At 39.0% G+C, this 26,411-nt stretch overlaps 1 protein-coding gene across 1 annotated transcript in view; it reads right to left on the reverse strand.

Moving 5' to 3' along the window:
• LOC126470314 (dimethyladenosine transferase 2, mitochondrial) overlaps window positions 1-20,205 on the reverse strand; it is a 45,024-nt gene extending 24,819 nt beyond the window's left edge. Inside the window, exons 1-3 of the mRNA XM_050098090.1 lie at window positions 19,714-20,205; window positions 9,658-9,818; window positions 9,250-9,397 (exon numbers count right to left, since the gene is read on the reverse strand). Coding sequence (XP_049954047.1) covers window positions 9,250-9,397; window positions 9,658-9,818; window positions 19,714-20,044 — 640 coding nt within the window. The 5' untranslated portion in view covers window positions 20,045-20,205. The remainder of the gene's footprint in view (window positions 1-9,249; window positions 9,398-9,657; window positions 9,819-19,713) is intronic.
• Window positions 20,206-26,411: the final 6,206 nt, after the last annotated feature.

Here is a 26,411-nt window from a genome sequence, read left to right on the forward strand (position 1 = left end):
TTTTTTTCAATGCATTAGCAATGAACATGCAGAAGAGCACAGACACTGGTTTACAAGAACACAGATGATGCTCACTAGAACAAATGGCCACCCTGGCCTTTAACTTTGTTAAGATGCAGTCATGTATGATACTACAGACCATGATCCATGGAAGTGTCAGATTCTACTGTTCTAATCAAACCCTTACGTTCGAGTACTTGTCACAATGGCCAAACGTACGACAGAAACCAGTAACCCTACTCTAGAGGTTCGTACAGATAAGCTTGTGCAAGTCGTCCTGAGATCATGAAGTTAACAGAGTTTCATGCTCACTTACATACTTGCTATAGGTTTGTTCATCCAAGGCTGCTGCTGTTCCAACGAACTCTCAAACTCTGTTGAGTTCTTGTCTTGATTGGTGTTCCAGAACCTCTATAGGCCTATATGGCATTTGGGGCTGTTTGCTTATAGATGATACATGATTGCACCACTTTTTACCTCCAATTCGCAGTCAGCGAGCATGAAACCAGAAGTTTCCCAATGCATGTGACCTCTTAATGGATTAATGCAAGTGGCTTGCACTGTATTTTGATCTAAGTTACAAGACTTACAGCTGGCAACCTCCTCATGATTCGGTCATTACATCTCCCTTATTGGGAGAAGATTTGTCCTCAAATGATATTACACTTCTTTGTAACAAAAGCTTCACGGTGTGTACATATGTGAGTTCCTCTCTCTCTCTCTCTCTCTCTCTCTCTCTCTCTCTCTCTCTCTCTCTCTCTCCCCCCCCCCCCCCCTTCTTTTTTTTCCTTTCTTTTCTTTTTACACATAATCATTATTCATACACGATTTGCTATCAAATGTACAGTTTGGCTTTAGAAGTCGTTTAACAACTGAAAATGCTATATTCTCTTTTCTCTCTGAGGTACTAGATGGGCTAAACAAAAAGTTTCGAACGCTTGGCGTATTTTTTGATTTAACTAAGGCACTTGACTGTGTTGATCTCACAATATTGCTCCAGAAGTTGGACCATTACTGAATAAGGGGAGTAGCTCACATTTGGTTCACCTCTTACTGATGTTGTGTGCAACATTGACTCGATTTCAAATAGTGCAGTACATGACCTCAGTTCATGGCTTGTAGAAAATAAACTAATGTTAAATCACAGTAAGATTCAGCTTTTACAGTTTCTAACACACAATTCAACAAAACCTGACATTTTAATCTCACAGAACGGGCATACGATTAGTGAACCTGAACCGTTCAAATTTCTAGGTGTTCAGATAGATAGTAAGCTGTCGTGGAAAGCCCATGTTCAGGATCTTGTTCAAAGACTTAATACTGCCATTTTTACTATTCGAATGGTATCAAAAGTGAGTGGTACTTCGACAAGTAAATTAGTCTACTTTGTTTATTTTCATTCACTTATGTCGTATGGTATTATGTTTTAAGGTAACTCTTCCCATTCTAGGAGGATATTTTTGGCTCAGAAACAGGCGGTTCGGGCAGTAAGTGGTGTGAGTTCACGAACCTCTTGTCGAACTCTGTTCACGAGTCTGGGTATTTAGACATCGGCCTCTCAATATGTATATTCCTTATTGTTGTTTCTTGTTACCAATATTAGTTTATTCCCAAGAATAAGCAGCTTTCACTTGGTTAATACTTGGCAGAAATCAAACCTCCATTTGGATCGGACTTCCTTAACTCTCTTGTGCAAAAAGGTGTGCAGTATACTGCTGCATCCATTTTCAATAAGCTGCCACTTGAATTCAAAAATCTTAGCAGTAATTCACGCGCTTTCAAATGGAAATTTTAGAGTTTCCTCATGGGTCACTCCTTCTATTCTGTCGAGGAGTTCCTTGAAAAATTAAGCTGATTCTTATTGTACTGCTGATAGCGTTTACTTAAACTTATGGACAGACTTTTTTTCAGGTTCATGAACATTTATTTTTATGTGTTATTACTTTTATGTTGTAAGTTCACGTACTGACACATTCCATGACCTTGGAGATTTGCTTCTCCATTTGGTCCTATGGAACTTGATGAGTAAATAAAAATAAATAAATAAATAAAAATTTCCAGATGTCTAAAGTTTATATTTCTCACTGACATATTCCATCTATGTCCTCTCTTCCTGTTTGCTACTGTTGTCATGGTTAGGTTAATAGAGGCAAAGTGACACGTGTTTGGCTTGTCTCCAAGTGCTGATTACTTCTCCCTCACCTAAACCTGTAGAACTTCTATACCTAAGACCCTATTAAATGAGTTTTAAGGTGGAATTTTGTTTATTCTTTCTCTTTTATCTTGCAGAACAAATGGACTCGACTTTATCACACCCTCATATTTCTAATGTTGTATAAACTGCTTGAATGTGTTCACAAGTAATGTTACGAAAGTCTTATTTGTTAACTGAAGTACAACATTTGTTCCATGAGACCTTACAACACGAAAAGGTCCCCTCCATGGGATTGTTAACTTCTTTGATGCCATCTTTTCACATTTTCATCATGTAATAATACCTTGTTTCCTGACTTGAATTCCTCGCGGTTTCGAGTGTGACCATAATACTCATTATTCTTCTCCTTACATTCCTTATTAAATCTCCTTGCTATCTGATGTATGCAGTGCATCTTTTACTTTAGCTCTGTTAAGTAATCCTCATAGTTGTATTGTATTTTGGCCAGACCCCACTGTAAGTTCCCGGGAATGTTGCATTTCTTTCCCACATAATGGTGTAGATGTTTGATGCATCTTTTCAAGTGCTCCAGTTGTTTGCAGATAGTACGCACAAAATATTAGATCTTTTGGATTCTCAGTACATGATAAACCCTCTTTAAGGTGTCACTTAGGAAGTCTGATCGTTGGTCACTCAATAGTACTGACAGTATCCCATAATCACAAATTATTGTTTGCATTAAGACTTTAATTATTGCGTCAACTTCCTATTGAGCTATGGGCTCTGCTACAATCAATTTTGTGAGTGTATCCTGAAATGTTAGGATGAATCTATTACTTCTCTCTGTTATCTGAAGCAATGCAACTATACTGATATCACAACAAGCAAAAACCTGGTTGGGTATTTCCATCAGCACTAACGGCATCTTCACCTTATTCTGCGTAATCTTGTTGTTCTGACAACTCTCAAAACTTCGAATGTATTCTTCTATGCCTTTCTTCATACCTCTTCATTATTTATACCTTTTAATATGGTCATATGGGTGGCTGGTTTCTCGATGTCCAACAACCGGTGAATTGTGAAATTGCTTCAGAATAGCTCGCTTCTCCTCTTCACTAATCACTTGCTGCTGGTCATCTTGCTCTTCCTCATCAGTCTCTTCCACATTCCTGATGACTATAACTGGGTCTTCTGGTATCTGTGACAATCCATCTGCAACTATGTTTTTTGATCCCTTTTTGCATATTATCTCAAAGTTGTATTCTGTCAGTTTAAGCCTGCATTTCATTACTCTTCAAGACTGACCACTTATACGTGCCAACCATTTCAAGGGTATGTGATCAGTACATACAATGAATTTTCTTCTGTGTACATAAGGTCGGTTGTGTTTCACAGCCAACAAAATGGCTAAGAGCTCTCACTTGGCCATACTATACCCTCTCTTGGCACAGTCCAACATTCTGGATTCAAAGGTGACAGCTGGATCCTGTCCTTATTCTCCTTGACTCAGTAAAGCACTGACTGACTGCTTGCTAGCATCCATTGTAATTATGAACTGCTTTGCAAGATCAGGATACTGTAAGATAAGGGGCTAGTTATTTCCTCCTTTAATTTTTGGAAAGCTGCGATCTGCTGAGTCAACCACTCCTAGTTTGCTCCTTTCCTCAGTAATTCACACAAGTTTCACTATCCGACTGAAGTCCTTGATAAAATAACGATAAAATGACACGATCACTAGAAAGCTATTTAATTGCTTTGTGGTAGCGTCTCTTGGATACTCTTTTATCACACTCACAGTTGGTTTAAATCACAGAGCTAATACAGATATCATGTAATCTCTGGTAATCTGCAACTATTCTCTACTTTTGTACCCAAGACGCATCCATCTTCTTCTGAATCATTAGTGACGGTAAATTCCAACCATTTATGCTTGGTGTAATGATATCCTCTATTAATATTGCTCCATCTTGTTTCAGATGGCTTCCTTCTGCATCTCTGGTAGTAGATATGACCAGACATTTTCCATTTTACCTTGCACCTTTGGTTTCAACTTAATTTCATGCTTCACCATCTCCGTGTACGTTGATCTATCTCCAGACAGGTGAAATATAACATGATATGCAAAACACAATTACATAATGAAAGTCCTTTTCTTTTTGTTTACGCAATTCACTCACACCACTTCCTTTAATTTGCTAATTCATGAATTTCTCTCTTGGTTTACTGTAACTATAATACGTATGTGGCATTCCTCACCTTCTCCCGTGTCAGGTACTGCTTCTATCTTCACTTTGTGAAATTCAAATATTACTTCTTCTTCTGTGGTATTCAAAATATTCCTCACGCATCGTCTCTCTGTACAGTTACAAATTCTGCAGATAAATATACTCCTGTTTGCAACTGTTAGTTATCCATTATTCCTTAGGTCAGATCTGTGTTCTGCACTGTAATCTTTAAAATCTTTTTTTCTTATGGGCCTATTTGGATACCATTACACAGGGTCTCTTTTCTTTCCATCTGCTGCTCATCTTTGTTCAATTTTTACTTTACGTGTTATGTCCTGTCTCTTCCTACACTTCTTAATTCTTGTGAATCCTCGCTCTGGCAGTCTCTCTTCTTCTTGGCTCTATTGTCTGATTCTACCTGGATTCCTACTGATACACTTGCCACTGTGAGCCATTTCTCTCGGCTGCCTAATGTCCATACCATGGGACACCACTCATTTTTCTGTCACTCTCTTCCAGTAAGTAAGATTCGCCATTTCGCTTCCAGTTCCATCTGTAATTGTACTGGTCTGCCCTTGACCCACAGCATCTTCTTCATTGTGAAATCTATGATTACTTTGAACTCTTGCAGAAGTCTGCCTAAAATACCTTCATACACATCTGACACATCCTCACTTGTGACACACACACACACACACACACACACCAACGTCATCTGTCTTCAGCGTTAACCTCAGGCTCCAAGTGTCTATTACCTCTTTCCTTCAAGTTTTATTCTTTTGTCAGCGCTCCTGCCCACTGTACTCTTCAGTGATGATTCCTTTATTACGTTAACCTGAATGGCAGTATCTACTATGGGACTTACCGTTCCCACACTTCCATGAGCACATCTTATATTTACATCATCACTCCTGCACTTGCACTCTAGTGAAAACAACTTTGTGACATGGGGTGATTGCATACTCGTTTCCTAGTTTCTGAATCTTCATATTCGTTAGCCTAGCACTGACACTACACTGTTGGGATAAATGTCCTAGTTCTTTATAAACTCAACACATTACAGTTTTTGACATTGCTGAGTAATAGTCATACAATAATTTTTAAATGAACACGCCACCATTTGACTGTATTGTTGTTTATTTAATTACAAATCTGGTTTTGGCCTTTTTTATGCCATAAATTAAGGAAAATATTCACTCTCCACAAAATGCCTGATGTAAAATAATGTTTTTACTAGATGATGGTTTTACATGTAGCATTTTTTAATTGATAGCTTATTTTGAGTTTGATGTCCTGCAATATATGTTAATGACATAAACTCAATCACTTCAAAATGGCATAAAAGAACGAAACCTGGGTCGTAATTAAATAAACACACTACAGTCAAATGGTGGTGTGTTCATTTAAAAAATAACACATCACAGGTCTCGCCATAGCACATGGCCACAGATGCCACCAAAGATCGCATCGATGACACCGCATCAGTCGCATGCTTACAATTTATCTGTAATGACCTCTGCACAGAATTTGCTCTATTCATTTCGGCAGTGGTGCCTGTTTCTCTGCTCATTTCCTGATGTGTTTGTCCATAGTGCAGTTCCTCGCATGGTGGCTGCCTGTCTTAACCTAAAACAGTAGTCTCTCAGGTGACTGTATTCAATGAACTTTTCTTTACTAGACATGATGGATGCTGCTTCCGTTAATACTAGATATACTATTTGTGCTAACATTAAATTCTCTCCTCTTGCTCTCACACCTGTTTTAATCATCCTATCTTTGATACCTTGTACGAACACTGCTTATGGCATTTTCCCAATTAGAGTATGGCTACCTGGAATATCTGATGCCCTCGTCACTCCCTCAACAGCTTCTAGAAATTGATGTTGCAATGTATTAATAGGACTCAGCCATTCGGCCATGCTTTTGGCTCTTTTCTGTTAACTAGAGAATAATAAACACACATGGTAATCCAGAGTCCATTTTTCACATCTGCCCAAGTTGCTGTTAAATAATTTAAGAGTAGTTTACTTTGAGCTGTGCCCACAATTTCAGTTTTAACAAATTTTAATACCACACTATCACTATGGCTTGGTGTTAGATTGTATCCTATGTCACACTAGTCCACAAACTCTCCAAGTTCATCTTTATTTCCACCAAAAGCTCTCAGGATTAACATCAATGTGTCAGTCAAGACTACATGCTGAGCAGAAGAGCTCGACAGGCATACAGCCCACCTGTATGGCCTGCACATGGGTGCAGTGTGAGAGACAGATGGAAAATACCCTTTACAAATGTTGGCGGCAATTTTCAAAGATGACCGATGCTACTTTGCCTGATAATGCAGCTGAGTAAGCATTTCTTAACAGCCGTGAATAAATCATGTGCTTATCTACCACTACACGGTGCCAGGCTTTTGAAATCATTTGCATACTCGCAGTGAATTTACAGTGTGAGCATGTGCGATGCGCTACATTTACCACTAAACTTTACACTTAATACTTCTTTCTGGTCAGTACCATTAACATTATCAACTATAATGGATTGTATTAGTTTACTCACTCAATTTAATCGTGAGACGAGTGAGTGGCAGAAGGTCGGTGTAGGACAATCCACACCGCTTGCCTGACACTTAGTGAGTGAGCATCGTGAATTGGTGCATAGTGTAACTACTGGCTGCAAGCTTCTGTATGTGTAGCGAGTGAAGGGTGAGTGTTGCTCACTTGGTTTCTCCATGTGAATGCAGGGCTGTACTGAGTGGGGACCTCACTACCTTCCAGATTCAGATTATGTGTTTTTTCATCCTTTTTCACAGATGTAGACCTCAATTACACACTGTGTTGTGATCCACTCGCCACGTTTCTCGATCAGGCAGCAGTGTTGTGTTGATATCTTGTGCAAGTGTAAGATCGGAATTTGGTGCGGTTAGCACACACATGTTGCTGATTCTACTGTCAGTGTCCCCGATCTTGGTTACCATAATTGCTGCAAAGGTGCCAAGTCTTGTTTACTGCTGTGAGCAGCTTGTTGCGATCACGTAAACAAATGTACAGTAACCCCAGTCCAGATGTACGTACTGGCAAGCTTTTGCAAGTCCTTCTGATTGCACAAAGTTAATTGAATCTGATGCTCACTTACATAGTATCTGCTGTAGGCTTGTTCATTCGAGTCTGTTGTCATTGGCTGGGACTCTCAAATTCTGCTGAAATCCACCTTGCTTGGTGTTTGAGGGTCTCTATATACATCATTTGGAGCTTTCTACTTATAGATAACAGGTGACTGCATCACTTCTTAACTCCAATTTGCAAACAGTGAGTGCGAAATCAGTGGTCCCCCCCCCCCCCTCCCCGCATGTGCTCTCTTAATGGACTGACGTAAGTGGCTTTCACCAAAAGTCTCTACCTAAGTTACCAGACTTACAGGTAATTTTCAATTTAGATGATTATTTTTGCAACCCATCGTCATTTAGTCGTTACAGTACGCTTCCCCTAGATCCCAGCGTACAACATCACAACCTTCTCTGGTTTTGGCACTTGAAGAAGAATGGGCTGCCATTCCTCCACAGACATTCAGACACCTCATTGAAGATGTCCTCAGCAGAGTTCATGCCATCACAAATGCGAAGGGTGGAAAGAACCCATACTAAAGTTCATAATGCTTTTGACCTGATGATGTGTGGTAACATTAAGCCCATATGTTACAGTATGGGAGTTGTGTGTAAGAAAGGAGGAGGAGGAGGAGGAGGAGGAGGAGGAGGACATTAGTGTTTAACGTCCCGTCGACAACGAGGTCATTAGAGACGGAGCACATGCCCTTTCAAAGGAACCATCTCGGCATTTGCCTGAAGCGATTTAGGGAAATCACGGAAAACCTAAATGAGGATGGCTGGAGACGGGATTGAACCGTTGTCCTCCCGAATGCGAGTCCAGTGTGCTAACCACAGCACCACCTCGCACGGTGTAGGAAAGGAGGTAAATTAAGAGGCATGTAAAACAAATTTTAGCATCCCAACTTATCATGAGCCCTGCCAGATCAATATTCTTGGATAAAATTATTCAAGTTTTCCAGCTGTACAAGTTTTAAATGATATTTTCAGCTTTCAATAATCTCCATAGTCAGTGTCAGGAGTTGACTTTTATAACAGATTATTTGGTGGTATCTTCAGTCCACCACTCCCTGCTACTTGATACTGTGCAAGCCTCTTCCTCTCTGAATAACTAATGTAACATACATTCATTTGAAGCTGCTTTGGTCTTCCTCTGCAATTCCCTCCCTCCCCCACACACACACATTTCCATCCAATACTAAACTGATAATTCCTTGGTGCCTCACAATATTTCTTACCAACTGATCCCTTCTTCTAGTCAAAATACACCACAAATTTCTTTTCTCCCCAATACTATTCAGTACCACTTCATTCGTTAGGTCACCCGCCCATCTAATCTTCAGCATTCTTGTAGCAGCACATTTCAGTAGATTCTGTTCTCTTCTTGTCCTCCTTTCAAGACAATGTATGATTCACACCTGTCAGCACCTACTTTCTTTGGAACTGGCATTGAAGTATGAAGATATTTCTTGTCTCATGTATCTTGCACACCACTTGGAATAGTTTAGTCATTGCTGGCTCTGCCAAAGATATCAGAAGTTCTGAGGGAACATTGTCTACTCCAGGGGCTTGGTTTGACTTAGCTCTGTCAGCATTCTTCCCGCAGTATCACAGTACTTTACAGGTACTGCAGGAAGAAAACTAAGCTAATTATAACAATTTTTTGTAATATTAACACTGTACTGGGTGCATTTCCTGAAAACAAATACAAAAATTCTAGAAGCCGTAAAATAAAGCTCTACAGCTATCTCCCAACAATTACATACCGTCATTCCAACTTCTTGCAGGGACACGTTTTATAATAGTTTCAACTCTGCTACCACTGTCCATTTTGTCTTGAAATTTGAACTTTGCAAGATCTAAAATATCTGCTGAGTAAAGTGTTACTCGACTCCTGTTTTCTTCTTCAATGGCCTAAAGAAGATGGATTAATGTGACTAAACTGAGTCTAACACAACAGTATTCTCACAGAGATACTGTGCAAGCAGTATCAACATCAATCAAAAGGACAAATATATGTGACAAGTAATAATGTATAATAAATTTAACTCAATAAATCTGCTATGATAGTACTGTTGGTTCACTATAGTTCATATATGACAACCCATAATTAGGTTTGAAGGTAATACACTAATTATGAGAACTGGTACAAAAATGTTGACTATATAATTCACCTGCAAACGAGCTTTAAACTCAGCACTGGATTCATATAACTGCAAGTTTTGTGCACCACAATTAAGCAATCTTTTAGTTATAAGTCCAAGTCCTGGATTTGCTTCTATTATTGGTGAGTTTAAGCTTTCAACTTCTTTGTTAATGGCTGTCACTATCTCATCTGAAAGAAAGTACATTATATAGTATGCTCTCTTAGAAATTATGCAGTACAGTTTATGTAACTATGCTACACTATCGCTTACTGTCAAATTATATTGGTTTGGAACGAAACAGTTTTTTTCAATAACAACCATTTCAGTGTTTTCTTCCACAAAACTAACAACAATTACAGCTGTTCAATTGCAATTAGGGTAAAGCTATGTATAGGATGTCCTGCCACCTCCTCCTTGAAACCTTTGGTTGTGGTGACAGACTGAGCTGTAGTGCAGGCTGAGGTCTTGATTAGGTTGAAAGATGACAATCTGGTCGTGAGTTGACGAAGTCGATGAATGTGAAAGTCAAATAAAGCTGCAGTAACAAACTGTGCGGTAGCAAAGCCTAATGTTTACATCCACACCATACTGAAAAATGCAAGGGGAAAGTATCTGCGAGGAGAGTTTAGTTAAAGAAATTTGTTTCTGTAATGAAAGAGGAAGTTCTGTGTGTGTCATCCAATAGAACCTACTTCTAACTGTGTAATCCTGAAGCCCATTGTATGGTGTACACTGCACCAATAACATTATTCTCTACTTTCATTCCCTTCATAAACGTTGAGCAGAAAGAATGACTGACTGAGAAATTAGAGCTTACACCTTAGTCCTGCAATTATTTTCCTGTATTCAAATAGGGAAACAAGTTCAGGAACTCATCAACAATTTATTTACATAAAAACACCATAAATACTTCAACTGCGACAACATGGAGTTTTGAATTTAAAACTGCATGTCGTCCTCCCTTGCTGATGCATTGGTGTTTGTAGTGTCATATTAAAAGGAAACAAAAGCAATGTTCATCCAAATAATTGAAGAGAACATCCAAGACGATAGAAAGCCATAAATTGTCCTCCATGAAATGAACAGAGTGCACTATTGGAAGCTGAGCATATGCTGAGTGGGGAATATGCTGACCAAAGGAGATAAATGAAATTGACTGATTCTCGTAAAGGCATTTCTTGTTCATGAGTCAATTTTCAGGATGGAAGTGATGAAATTAGGTAACACACTAGACAGCTAAGAATGAGCATCAATGGTTTGATGCGAGGCAGTCAACAGAAGAGAAATATCTCACGCCTTAGATTTAACTGGAAAGAATAACAGTAACTTATTTTTTGTCTTTTTGATTATTTTCTTTGCCTCAAACTGAGAATGGTGTTATCTACCCTGAGATGTTAGAAGATCCACCAACCTATTAAAACAAATGACAAGAAATGTTGACACTGGCAATTTGCTGACTACATGTGAACATCTGTGCCATCATTATGAGTGGCAACAGGCACTATTGCAGTTCTTCTGGTGGAGAGTTCTGGACACTACTCCTAAAACCCAGATATCACAAAAAAATTCACTTGTTTTCAAAGTTGCATGAATACACTTGTGCAGCAACTTTTGAAGAGGATGATGTGGTTCAATTAGTGGTGATGAACAGGTTTAAAAAAAAAAAAAAACCAGTACAACACTATTATCATAAAGCCTTTTAAAAAAGAAAAACATAATACCCAAACTTATAAAAAGATATGGTCACTGATGACAATATGAGGGACAGTAACTTAGGGTAAATAAAACATACTGCTTCATAAGATATTTACAGGCTGTTTGAAAATTTTCCCTCCAGATTAGGTGGACAGGTATGAGCATGCGTTTTGTAGTTTGTCCTATTACGGCATGGTTGTGTAATTTATGGTGTGTTTCACTTTACGAAGTCACATGCACATATTGTTCCAGCGAACTATAATGTGTTATATGAAGCTTATTTCACGTATGGCGCTTTTATTTACAAGAATGTTTAAATTTGCACTACCTGTGTTAGGGGAAATGTCACAGTATCAGTCTGTAATATCACATTTTTCACATTCTGTATTAAGACTGTATGTGCTGTTACATATTGGACCCCCCCCCCCCCCCACCCCTCTGAAATCTTGGCTGTGGTGACAGACTGATCTGTAGCACAGCCTGAGGCCTAGATTAGGTTGGAAGGTGACACTTCGGTTGAGAGTTGGCAAAGCCAACAAATGTGAAAGCAGAAGTTATGGTTGTGGTAACAAATTGACCAACAATAAAGCCTAATGGTTCCATCTACACCATACTGAAAAATGCAAGGGGATGCAATACATAACTTTCAGGTCAACGGAAGCATCTGATTCCACCCATCTGCTTTGACCCATAACGTAAGGGTGTTCTGGCGTGTGACGTCATTATGGTGCAGAGTTTATGAGTTGGTTGTGTTTGTTGATGTCGTCTTGCTGTGTTTGATGGTGCCCTGTGTGTGTGTGTGTGTGTGTGTGTGTGTGTGTGTGTGTGTGAGAGAGAGAGAGAGAGAGAGAGAGAGAGAGAGAGAGAGAGAGAGAGAGAGAGAGAGAGAGAGATAGCCGACCTACTTTGCAGTGGCGAAATTTATTTGTTGGTGGTAAGTAATTATGTTTTTGGGCCTATTTTCCCGAGTTTTAATGTTTTGTGTATTTACTATGTATTGAATGTATTTTAATTTACGTAGGGATGTTTGACTTTTGAATTTTTGAGGTGTTGTGGTTTTAGTTTTATTTTTTGTAGTGTAGGTGTTGGATTTTTGTATCAATAGTTATGGTCAAGGGAAATGGCCAATTCCAATTTTCATAGTTTTATATTGGTGTTATGGTATCGTCAGCTGTGGTCAAGGGAAATGTCTGATTCCAATTTTCGTAGTTTTTTTGATGGAGGCGTTGGTGTTTTGGTATTGTCAGCTGCAGTTGACCTACATAGGTCAAGGGAAGTGTCTAATTCCTGTAGATTTTTTAATTTTTTTTCTCTTCATTTTGTGTGTTTTCGGATTGTCGTGTGTTTTCTTTTACTGTTATATTTATGTTGACCCCTCCCTAAAACCCCCAATTTCCCGTTAGTTTGATCATATTTTTGGAGGGAGATGTTATTGCCTTATTTATACGTGTTTTCGTATTTGTTGCTGTGTGTATGTAGTGACATCATAGGCGCCGTATTGCAGATGCTCAGAATAGCCATTTCCGCTATATTGATGATGTCATGGGTCAAAGTAGACGGGTGGAATCGGACACTTCCATAATCCCATAACTTTCACACAGTATGGGACGGTGAAGCTGATGATAGGTATGCAGTTCCAGCAAGTCACATGCCAACACGTGCACATCTACATTTACAATCCACACATCATGTTACATTAAGTAGTAGAAGGTATATGATGTACCACTATCAACCCCTCCCCTCCCTACTTCTCTTTCTCTCTCATCTTGTTCAATTTGCACATTGGTGCTGTCTGCAAAGTTCTTGCAAGAGTTCTTCTCTGGCTGATGTCATTCCTTCATTATCTCAATCAACATGATTGAGATAATGCTTAGCTGTGGCTCTCAAAAGGGCTTATATATGGATGTTTCTGGTGTGAAAGGATCAGCCATAATTTCTTGACACCCAGTGTATGCCTAACTGCTTTTCTCAGTCGCAATCTTCAGGGAGGCTTCTTTCATGTATGGTACAGCAGTGTATGACACCATCAACCACAAGTTGTTATTAAATAAGGTCTACAACCTAAACAAGGATTTCATCCTCATCAGGCTCATGGCAAATCTTCTGCAGAGCCCAAGATTCTTTGTTGACCTCAAAGGACAGCATAACCGATGGACGCTAGAGAAAAATAGCCTTCCCCAAGGATGTATATTGGTTCCAATTCTTCTCAATGTACGTACTAATGACCAACCCATAGTCCCCAACTGCAGGAGTTTTGGAGTTTGTTGTATGCTGATGATCTCGCCCTGGCAACCCAAAGCCCAAACTTTGATTCAATAGAACTCACCCTAACGAGTGCTCTTGAAGATCTGTCAAAATACTACAGAATAAACCAGATTAAACCAAACCCATCAAAGACACAAGTGGGTGCTTACCATCTGAGCAATAGGGAAACCACCCACAAGTTAAAAATAGAATGTTTAGGGGTTAAACTGGAACACTGTGATACTCCAAAAGACCTAGGAATAACACTTGACAGATTTCTAACATTCAAAAAACACTGCATGAATTTCAAATCAAAAGTGTCCACCAGGAAAAACCTACTGAGGAAACTTGCCAGATCACACTGAGGCAATCAAGCTGAAACCATCCAAACTCCTGCAATGGCATTATGCTACTCTGATGCAGAGTATGCCTGTCCTGTTTGCTATGAGTCATCACATGGCAAACAGGTGGATACTGCCCTGAATGACACATGCAGAATTATAACATGCTGCCTGAAGTCAACTCCAGTTGAATGGCTCTATCGCCTTGCAGGAATTGCACCAAGAGAAATAGCAGCAAACAGACAAAGAACGAAACTGGAGCAGGCCCCCCCCCCCCCCCCCCATTCATGGGCAACAATCTTACTCAGAATGACTCAGGTCAAGGAAAATTTCCTCACTACATCGGAGAGACTAACAACAACTACTGATAAGCCAGGCTGCAACTATGGAGGGCCGAGACATCCCACTCTCGTAGCTGGAAAAGATTTTCAGACTCTTTACCCCCTGGTCATGATGAGAATTGGCCAATCTGGAAGTTTCTGAATAGGCTGGAGTCAGGAGTGGACAGATCACGGTTTAACCTGGAAAAATGGGGATACACTGAAGAAAACAAAACACAATGTGATTGTTAGGGAAGAACAGACTGTTCAATATATGCTTAAGTGTCGATTGTGTCCAGCCACCTGCAAAAATGATGATCTATACCAGGCAATGGAAAATGCACTGGAAGTGGCCAAATTTTGGTCAAAGATTATATAAACTGTGGTGCTGTGTTGATCAGTCAACAATTGCATAGACTGTGTTTTATGTATGTTTCTAACAGGAAAATAATAATAATAATAATAAAACTGGAAAGTGGCTCTCATCCATGCCTTGCACAAGAAAGGTGATAAGCAAAATGTAAATAACTACAGAGGTATATCTTTGTTGTCAGTGGACTACAAAATATTTTCAACAATCCTACTAAACAAGGTAGAAGCAACATTTAATAGACAATTGGGAGGATACCAGAGTGGATTTAGAAAGGGCAGATCTTGCTCAGAACAGATTTTCAACCTAAAGTCCATAATTCGTCACAGACTTACAAACTCCAAAGATATAGTTGTAACATTTATAGATTTTAAAAAGGCATCTGACTCAGTTGATAGGGAAACACTATAGATAAAGTGATCAGAGAATTTGGCATCAAATCTAAATTAGCAAACCTTATTCATGAAACACTCACAGACACCAAATCAAAATTAAAGTCTCAGGATGAAATATCAAAGGCATTCAACATTAAAAAAGGTGTAAGGCAAGGTGATGGCCTGACTCCACTCCTGTTTAACTGCGTACTAAAGAAAATAGTAAGAGAATGAAAACAAAAACTAAAAGAAGAGACGCTAACACCAATCAGACTGGGAACTAAAACAAAGGTATTGAAATTCACTGTTTAGCATTTGCGGATGATTTTGCCATTCTTTCTGAAAACCTAACAAATGCTGGAACACAAATCAATCTCTTAGAAGAAATAGCCAACAAAGCAGGTTTAAGAATATCTGTAGAAAAAAACAAAATTTATGACAAAAAGGTGGGAATTTAAGGACATGGGACCTGGATAAACTGACAGAACCGGAGATTGTACAGAGTTTCAAGGAGAGCGTAAGGGAACAATTGACAGGAATGGGGGAAAGAAATACAGTAGAAGACGAATGGGTAGCTCTGAAGGATGAAGTAGGGAAGGCAGCAGAGGATCAAGTAGGTAAAAAGACGAGGGCTAGTAGAAATCCTTGGGTAACAGAAGAAATATTGAATTTAATTGATGAAAGGAGAAAATATAAAAATGCAGTAAATGAAGCAGGCAAAAAGGAATACAAACGTCTCAAAAATGAGATCGACAGGAAGTGCAAAATGGCTAAGCAGGCATGGTGGCTAGAGGACAAATGTAAGGATGTAGAGGCTTATCTCACTAGGATTAAGATAGATACAGCCTATAGGAAAATTAAAGAGACCTTTGGAGAAAAGAGAACCACTTGTATGAATATCAAGAGCTCAGATGGAAACCCAGTTCTAAGCAAAGAGGGGAAAGCAGAAAGGTGGAAGGAGTGTATAGAGGGTCTATAGAAGGGTGATGTACTTGAGGACAATATTATGGAGATGGAAGAGGATGTAGATGAAGATGAAATGGGAGATACGATACTGCGTGAAGAGTTTGACAGAGCACTGAAAGACCTGAGTCGAAACAAGGCCCCGGGAGCAGACAACATTCCATTAGAACTACTAACGGCCTTGGGAGAGCCAGTCCTGACAAAAGTCTATATAATAATAATATATAATAATTCCAATCCCAAAGAAAGCAGGTGTTGATAGATGTGAAAATTACCGAACTATCAGTTTAATAAGTCACTGCTGCAAAATACTAACGCGAATTCTTTACAGACGAATGGAAAAACTGGTAGACGCCAACCTCGGGGAAGATCAGTTTGGATTCTGTAGAAATGTTGGAACACGTGAGGCAATACTGACCTCACGACTTATCTTAGAAGGAAGATTAAGGAAAGGCAAACCTATGTTCTAGCATTTGTAGACTTAGAGAAAGCTTTTGACAATGTTGACTGGAATACTCTCTTTCAAATTCTAAAGTTGGCAGGGGTAAAATACAGGGAGCGAAAGGCTATTTACAATTTGTACAGAAACCAGATGGCAGTTATAAGAGTCGAGGGGCATGAAAGAGAAGCAGTGGTTGGGAAGGGAGTGAGACAGGGTTGTAGCCTCTCCCAGATGTTATTCAATCTGTATATTGAGCAAGCCGTAAAGGAAACAACAGAAAAATTTGGAGTAGGTATTAAAATCCAGGGAGAAGAAATAAAAACTTTGAGGTTCGCCAATGACATTGTAATTCTGTCAGAGACAGCAAAGGACTTGGAAGAGCAGTTGAACGGAATGTACAGTGTCTTGAAAGGAGGATATAAGATGAACATCAACAAAAGCAAAATGAGGATAATGGAATGTAGTCGAATTAAGTCGGGTGATGCTGAGGGAATTAGATTAGGAAATGAGACACTTAAAGTAGTAAAGGAGTTTTGCTATTTGGGGAGCAAAATAACTGATGATTGTCGAGGATATAAAATGTAGACTGGCAATGGCAAGGAAAGCGTTTCCGAGGAAGAGAAATTTGTTAACATCGAGTATAGATTTATGTGTCAGGAAGTCGTTTCTGAAAGTATTTGTATAGAGTGTAGCCATGTAAGGAAGTGAAACATGGACAATAAATAGTTTGGACAAGAAGAGAATACAAGCTTTTGAAATGTGGTGCTACGGAAGAATGTTGAAGATTAGGTGGGTAGATCACGTAACTAATGAGGAGGTATTGAATAGGATTGGGGAGAAGATAAGTTTGTGGCACAACTTGACTAGAAGAAGGGATCGGTTGGTAGGACATGTCCTGAGGCATCAAGGGATCACAAATTTAGCATTTGAGGGCAGTGTGAAGGGTAAAAATCGTAGAGGGAGACCAAGAGATGAATACACTAAGCAGATTCAGAAGGATGTAGGTTGCAGTAGGTACTGGGAGATGAAGGAGCTTGCACAGGATAGATTAGTATGGAGAGCTGCATCAAACCAGTCTCAGGACTGAAGACCACAACAACAACATGACAAATATAAAAAATGCTCTGGAATTCCTAGCAACAGATATTGGCCAGATAAAGAGAATAAATAAATTTAAATATTTGGGAGAAATTATCCAAGAAAATGGCTTAAAAAAATTTGCTAGAGAAGAAAGAGTACACAAAATGGAGAGAGCTTATGAAATAATTAGGAATGTCTGCTAAAAATTTGAAGATACAGCACTACAACACAGTAATAAAACCAGAATGTCTTTATGCAAGTGAATGTTTAGTACTGAACTACAAACTTATATTCCTAGAAAGAAAAATCATTTGAAAAATACTTATAGCACCTAAAAATACAGAGGTATGGAAATTAAGAAGCAATGAAGAAATTTACTGCAACACAGAAAACATAAATGAAACACTATGAAAGAGGCAACTGCTATTTTTAGGACACTTACAGAGAATCAACAGCAACAGGTTAACCAAACAGATTTTTAAATATCTTTGGGACAAGAAGTCAACAATAGCCTGGATTCACGAAGTTAGGAAAGATCTGGAAAGAAACAACATAAGTGAAAAAGATGCAACAGAAAGGGAGATTTTCAAGAGCTAATTGTTACAAATGGAAGGATTCCAAGGCAAGAGGTAGAAGAAAGACAGGGTCAAAATGGTCTGACAAGAGAAAAAGAATACATAGTGAAACGATGAAAGAATACGGGAGGAAAAAGAAAGAACAACAAAGAAGGAAGCATTGAAATTGGTGTGTGGTCCTTAGATGACCCACATGAAGAAATAATAACAATAATAATAATAGGTTAAGGATAGGTGGGAAAACTGATTGTCGAGGGAAGGCTCAGGTATAAGTTACAATTTCAACAATTTTTATCACGAGCCACTTTATGAGATATATATGCCATGAAGAAATATGCCACTTGACTCTTCATGGAACAATGAAAGTTATGTGGTGGTTATCCTAGCATTTTTCATGGTTTTTTATATCATATACATAAATAACTTGCATTAAAATAGTTGTCAAATGTCTAAGATACATTTTATGAATTTAGCTTGCACTTCTAGTTTTTGTGATGAAACATGCATAAACTATGCCACTCAGTGTATAGCTACAGTGCGAACGTAAAGATCAGGCTACATTATACGTCAATCTGTTATCACAAATTTTATTCACATTCACAGAGGTTGGCTTTTCCAACTCACAACCAAATTATTATATTTCAACTAAACCCATACCTCGGGCTACATTACAGAGCAGTCTGTTACCAACACCAAAATTTCAGTGTAGGGGGAGGATCCAATACGACTTGCCCATGGAGCATACATTAGCACAATATTAACATTAAGGTCTCTGCAGTTCATCTCACCAATCTTGGAGCATCTACTACTGTATTGATTGATTTGGGGGAATGGACCAGACAGTGAGGTCATCGGTGCCATCCGATTAGAGAAGGCTGGGAAAGGAAGTTGATTGTGCACTTTCAAAGGAACCATCCCAGCATTTGCCTGAAGCAATTTAGGGAAATCAGCGAAAAAAAAAACAAATCAAAATGGGCAGAGGCAGGTTTGAACTGTCATCCTTCCAAATGCTCTACCACTGTAGGTGGATGACAATCTTCATGGTACTCATTCGACGACTAAAAGAACCCTTGCCAAAATGTGTAGTTCCATGCTGAATGCTTTCAATCACCCCTATTTCTGAACTGGCATGGATCCAAAATTGACGGACAACAGTCAGGAATCGTGTAACTAGTGTTGTGATTAATCTTCTTTACATTTGAATTAAATTTCCTCAAAATTTGTCCAATGAATCTCAATCTGGCATCTGCCTTTTATAAAACTTGTTTTACTTGATTGCTCCATCTTAAATCACTTTAGACACACAGTCCGAAGCGTTTTACAAAAGTGACTGTGCCTACTGATTGATTACGAATAGCATAATCAAACAATAATGGGTCTACCCAACTCTTCACCCATAATAGATAAACTAGTTTGTATTCTCAAGTACCGTGATTCTTAAAACATTTGAAACAATTACAAACATCTGATGCAGAACGGAGTGTCCAAGTTTTGACACCTCTAGTAATGGTTGTCATGTGCTTACAACTGACAGTGATCACCAAGATGTTATATTCAATAACTGCTAGAAATATCGGTACTAGACAGCCTGTTAAACAGACTGGCTGATATATAAACTTACAAAGGAAGTGTGCAAGAAAAAGTGTCAAACCAAGTCAATCTGTGGGTCCCCTTCTTACCGGCGACATCGTCATCAACAAGATATAATGCTTCTGGAATTTTTCTCCGCATTTTTAAAATTTTCCCCGGAACATCTTTCAGTACATTCCGAAGAGATTCCTTTGTCTGAAAGTAATTACTTATTTCTTCAGATTGAGTCATGCGTCGCTTTCTCTTACGATGTTCCTCGGGTTCATCTGATCTCCATCGAAGAAAACCTCCGCATAAACTGCAAGGTCGAAGCCGAATGAACATCGCTTCAAATAGTCTTCTGTTTACATTCTTCTCAAAACTCGTATACTTTCTAGCGAAACGCCATTCGTTAAAAAAAATGGAAGTATTCCTCAGCATATTAATTAATGATGTGTCACACAAAAAGGAAGAACACGAGTCCTAGTTACTTTTCCTCCACAGAATAAATATAAAAAAAAAAAGTACACCGCACTTTCACAGTTAGCAAATACACGTGCACCAAATCAATTTCCCTCATCTACTACACCAAACATAAACATTGACAGAGATATTCATTAAAACAAAGACGGCAGAGTTAGTTGATTATACGCAGCAAGAGATAACCAAAGTTATAAACTACATTATCTATTTGGAATAGGTATGTTTATAAATAAATAAATCTTCTGCTACCAGTCACGATTTTTCTTTATTTTACTATTCCCACGACTCGTTTCGAGAAATGATTCCCATTTTCAAGTGCGTTTTTTGTGCGTATTAAAATTGAAAATGGGAATTATTTCTTGAAACGCGTCGTGCGAATAGTAAACTAAAGAAAAATCGTGACTGGTAGCAGAAGATTCATTTATTTATAAACAAACCTATTGTTTCTACAGTCGCAGGCTTTCAAAAACCATTTATAATGTATCAAATCAGATCTCTTTGGAAATCACTGATTTTATAATTTCGACACGAAAATAGCAAGCGATCCATTCACTGAATATTTAATCAATGTACCAGTGCGAATAATGACCAAGGAGGAAAAAGGAAATATCAGTACTAAAACAGTTTAGTACTGTTGTGTACTTAATTGGAATTCTTCATATTTTTAGGACAATTTAGTGAAATGGTGTGACTGCCACTTCACACTAGTGGTCACATTACGTCAAAACACTCCACAATGCATTTAAAATAGCGGCATTCACTCAGGCCGTCACGTTTCTCGAGAAGAAAGTTTTGATGGTATCGTCGTTTGCTGACATTGGAAGTTAACGTATTTTCGACACCCTCCATCATGTTGTACTAAAAGATTTCGTGCTCTTGTATCTTCCTTATCTTTATTTTAGTACTGTACTTTGTTTTCCTGCCAAATTACAAATATTCCATGACGACTTGGATATTTTCCCCGTTTGTTTGTCATTTATTACCAAGTCTGTGTCGCTCGCAATTTGTGGATGGATGGATAGACTGCATAAAAGTTACAAAACTGACATATTAATAAATGAATAATATATAACATGACAAGAATAGATTAAACATTTTACTGTAGACGTATTTCATCTCCAACTGACATTTTAGTTCTCTGACATTTCCGAGTTTAGGAGAAAGTTCAGTAAATCCATTTACTTTCATCACAGTCAAAAAATTCCTGACAGACTGCAGTGGACGTAGATTTGTCTCTTGAAATTTTTTTCTTGAACATCTCCAGCGAAAGGACCTGCACTTCCATGGGTAGTGATCTGAACATTCTCAGGGCAATTGCTGGAAAGCTGTCTCGTTTCCTGGAGAGTCGGCAGGTTGGTACAGTTATGTTTTCTTTATTGTGGATGTTTTGATGGTGTACCTCATGCCTGTTTTTGAAGGAATCTAGATTTTCCATATATACGAAAATGCACAGTGGCTGTGAACAATCATTATATACAATTTTGGGAACAATAGCCTGCAGTAGTTCTGTCTCCTACTCGATGTTATGACATGTATTGCTTTTTTTTTTTTATTAAGTAGTAGTAGTAACATTTTAGCAGCCTGTAGAGTGACCCCATAGTAATAGCTCGTAGCTGGTATGGCTGGGAAACACTGAATAATATACTATTAGCAGATACTGATCAGTTACAAATTGTTTCAGTTTTCTCAGGAGGTAGACGAATTGTGACAGTTTATTAGATACACGTGCAGTGTGTTCTCGTCATACGAGTTTTTTGTCAACCATGAAACTTAGAAGTTTCATCAACCCTACAAAGTTCAGGTATCCTTTTTGCGGTTTTCCTTCATTGATTTTCATTTTGTTTGTACCAGATGTAGAAATATGAAACCGGAATTTCCCTATCGATGGTGCTAGCAGTCAGTGTAGGGCGCTTGAGACTACGTCTGCAGCGCCATCTGCTTCCTTTAATGGGTGACAACGAATGTCAACCCACAGTAACCCAAGTTCCATAAATCATATCTGTTTCAAACCCGTAAATATGTTGATTTTGCGCCTACGAATTAAAATTTGCGGACCGCATTAGTTTTCTGTTATCATTTGAAGAAAATGGCATCGAATGCTTGTCGAAGCTTTCGGCGAACACGCTCTTGAGAAAACACAGTGTTTCGAATGGTTCAAAACATTCAAAAGTGGTGGCTTTAACATGAGAATCGACGAGCGCGGGAAACCACCGAAGAAGTTCGAAGACAACGAATTGCAGGCTTTATTGGATCAAGATGATACTCAAACTCAACAGGATTGGATTGGATTGTTTGGGGGAAGAGACCAAACAGCGAAGTCATCGGTCTCGTCGGATTAGGGAAGGATGGGGAAGGAAGTCGGCCGTGCCCTTTCAAAGGAACCATCCCAGCATTTGCCTGGAGCGATTTAGGGAAATCACGGAAAACCTTAATCAGGACTGCCGGACGAAACTCAACAGGAACTCGGCACAACTGAATGTTTAAAGCTATGGGAAAGGTGCAGAAAGAGGGGAAATGCGTTCCACATGAACTGAATGAAAGACAGCAAGCAAATCGAAAGGTCACTCGTGAAATGCTACTCGCCACATACAAAAGAAAGTCTTTTCTCCATCTAACAGTGACAGATAATGAAAAATGGATATATTTTGAGAATCTTAATCGTCGTAAATCATTGATGAATCCACGCAAACCATAGACATCCACTTCAAGACCAAAACGCTTTGGAAAGAAGACAATGCTCTGTGTTTGGTGGGATCAGAAGGGTATTATCAATTATGAGCTGCTAAAACGTGGTGAAACCGTTAACACTAATCGATACCAACACCAAATGATCCATTTAAATCCAGCATTACGTGAAAAACGACCGGAATATGGCGAAACGCAACACAAAGTCATATTGCTCCATGATTACGCCCCATCACACACAGAAAAACAGGTCAGGGAAGTGATCGAGGCGTTCAGTTGGGAAATAATTGGGCATGCGGCTTATTCTTCAGATTTGGCTCCATCCAATTATCGTCTATTTGCATCAATGGAACACACTCTCTGTGAATAACACTTCAGTTCCTATGAAAATGTACGAAAATGGCTCACTGACTGGTGTGCTTCAAAAAAAGAACTGTTTTTTTGGCCTGGCATTCATAGCCTGCAGGAGAGGTGGGAGGAATGTATAAATAGCAGTGAATGTTATTTTGAATAAAATATTGTTTATTATTTTCAACACTGGTTATGAACTGCAGATTAAAGGGTTGGGTTGATTTGGGGGAAGAAACCAAATGGCAAGGTCATCAGTCTCATCACATTAGGGAAGGATGGGGAAGGAAGTCGGCCGTGTCCTGTCAAAGGAACCATCCTGGCATTTGCCAGAAGCGATTTAGGGAAATTATGGAAAACCTAAATCATGATGGCCGGACCCTGGATTGAACTATCATCCTACCGAATGCGAGTCCAGTGTGCTAACCACTGTGCAACCTCACTCGGTCCGCAGTTTAAAACTGAAGAACCTGCAAAAAAAGGTGGGAATTTAAAGAGATGGGATCTGGATAACTGAAAGAACCAGTGGTTGTAGAGAGTTTCAGAGAGAGCATTAGGAAACGAACAGGGGAAAGAAATACAGTAGAAGAAGAATGGGTAGCTTTGAGAGATGAAATAGTGAAGGCAGCGGAGGATCAGCTAGGTAAAAAGACTGGGACTAGTAGAAGGCCTTGAGTGACAGAAGAGGTATTGAATTTAATCGATGAAAGGAGAAAATATAAAAATGCACTAAATGAAGTACGCAAAAAGGAATACAAACGTCTCAAAAATGAGAGCGACAGGAAGTGCAAAATGGCTAAGCAAGGATGGCTAGTGGACAAATGTAGAGATGTAGAGGCATATGTCACTAGGGGTAAGACAGGTACTACAGACAGGAAAATTAAAGAGACCTTTTGGAGAAAAGAGAACCACATGTATGAATATCAAGAGCTCAGATGGAAAACCTGTTCCAGGCAAAGAAGGGAAAGTAGAAAAGCGGAAGGAGTATATAGAGGATCTATACAAGAGCAATGTACTTGAGGGCAGTATTATGGAAATGGAAGAGGACGTAAATGAAGATGAAATGGGAGATATGACACTGTGTGATGAATTTGACAGAGCACTGAAAGAAGTAAGTCTAAACAAGGTCCCGGGAGTAGACAACATTCCATTAGAACTACTGATAGCCTTGAGTGAGACAACCCTGGCAAAATTCTACCATCTGGTGAGCAAGGTGTATGAGACAGGCGAAATACCCTCAGACTTCAAAAAGAATATACTGATTCCAATCCCAAAGAAAGCAGTTGTTGACAGGTGTGAAAATTACCGAACTATCAGTTTAGTAAATCACGGCTGCAAAATACTAACATGAATTCTTTACAGGCAAATGGAAAAACTCGTAGAAGCTGACCTTGGGGAACATCGGTTTGGATTCCACAGAAATGTTGGAACACATGAAGCAATACTGACCAACTACTTATTTTAGCAGATAGATTAAGGAAAGGTAAACCTACGTTTCTAGCATTTGTAGACTTAGAGAAAGCTTTTGATAATGTTGACTGGAATATTCTCTTTCAAATTCTTAAGTTGGCAGGGATCAAATACAGGGAGTACAATTTGTACAGATATCAGATGGCAGTGATAAGAGTCGAGGGACATGAAAGAGGAACTGTGGTTGGGAGGGGAGTACAACAGGGTTGTAGCCTATCGCCAATGTTATTCAATCTGTAAATTGAGCAAGCAGTAAATGAAACAAAAGAAAATTTTGGAGCAGGAATTAAAATCCATAGAGAAGAAATAAAAACTTTGAGGTCTGCCAATGACATTGTAATTCTGTCAGAGACAGCAAAGGACTTGAAAGTGTTACTGAACGGAATGGACAGTGTCTTTAAAGGAGAATATAAGATGAACATCAACAAAAGCAAAATGAGGATAAGTGAGTGTAGTTGAATTAAATCAGGTAACGCTGAAGGAATTAGATTAGGAACAGAGACACTTAAAGTAGTAGATGAGTTTTGCTATTTGGGGAGCAAAATAACTGCTGATGGTCGAAGTAGAGAGGATATAAAATGTAGACTGGCAATGGCAAGGAAAGCGTTTCTGAAGAAGAAAAATTTGTTAACATCGAACACAGGTTGAAGTGTTGGGAAATCTTTTCTGAAAGCAAGAGTAGTCATGTATGGAAGTGAAACATGGGCGATAAATAGTTTAGACAAGAAGAGAATAGAAGCTTTCGAGATGTGGTGCTACAGAAGAATGCTGAAGATTAGATGGGAAATGGGTAGATCATGTAACTAATGAGGAGGTACTGAGAAGAATTGAGGAGAAGAGTAATTTGTGGAACAATTTGACTAGAAGAAGGGATCGGTTGGTAGGACTTGTCCTGAGGCATCAAGGGATCACCAGTTTAGTACTGGAGGGCGGTGTGGAGGGCAAAAATCGTAGAAGGAGACCAAGAGATGAATACACTAAGCAGATTCAGAAGGATGTAGGTTGCAGTAAGTACTGGGAGATGAAGAAGCTTGCACAGAATAGAGTAACATGGAGAGCAGCGTCAAACCAGTCTCTGGACTGAAGACCACAGCAACATCAGTTTCACACAACAGATGTGTAATTATTGCAACCAAATCGCGGTTTCATACTTCTACACCTTGTAAGAAGCCTGTCTTTTGTCACTTCAAACGAAGTGTCCATTCTCCTTGTGTATTGCTGCCATTGATGGCTTTCGAGTGTAAAGCTGTGTAATCTGCAAATTGCAGGAACTCTCCATGAGAGCTTAAATCATTGATAAAAACTAGGAATAGAAGGGGCCTATTAGTGATTTCCGTGGCATGCCATATTTCAATTTCAGTTCACTTGATAATGCTCCTTTTAGTGACACAATCTGCCATCTCTTTTAGAGATAAGATTTGAGGTCTGCCATAGCAGCGCTTCCAACTCCATACTGACTGAGCATATTCAGAAGGACCTTATGGTGTGTACAGTCAAATGCTATACTAAGGGCAAAAAGTGTCGGTGCTAAGGATTCTTTTTCTTTCAAAACTGTGCTCTGTCTTAGCAATCAGATCTAGTGGTGCTGTTACAGATTTACCTTTCTGGAAACCATACTGTGAGTTTGAGAATAGCTATTTAATTTAAATGGAATTAGGGATTTGATCTTTCATTGCAGTCTCAGCGACATTTGTGAGGGTGTGTTGTCCATGTGTAGAATGGGGAACATGCGCGATCTATATGAGTTTGACCGAGGGCAGATTGTGATGGCCCGGAGGCTTGACATGAGCATTTCGGAAACTGCATGACTTGTCGGGTGTTC

This window comes from Schistocerca serialis, chromosome 3 (genome assembly GCF_023864345.2).
Source record: "Schistocerca serialis cubense isolate TAMUIC-IGC-003099 chromosome 3, iqSchSeri2.2, whole genome shotgun sequence".
Classification (NCBI taxonomy): Eukaryota; Metazoa; Arthropoda; class Insecta; order Orthoptera; family Acrididae; genus Schistocerca; species Schistocerca serialis.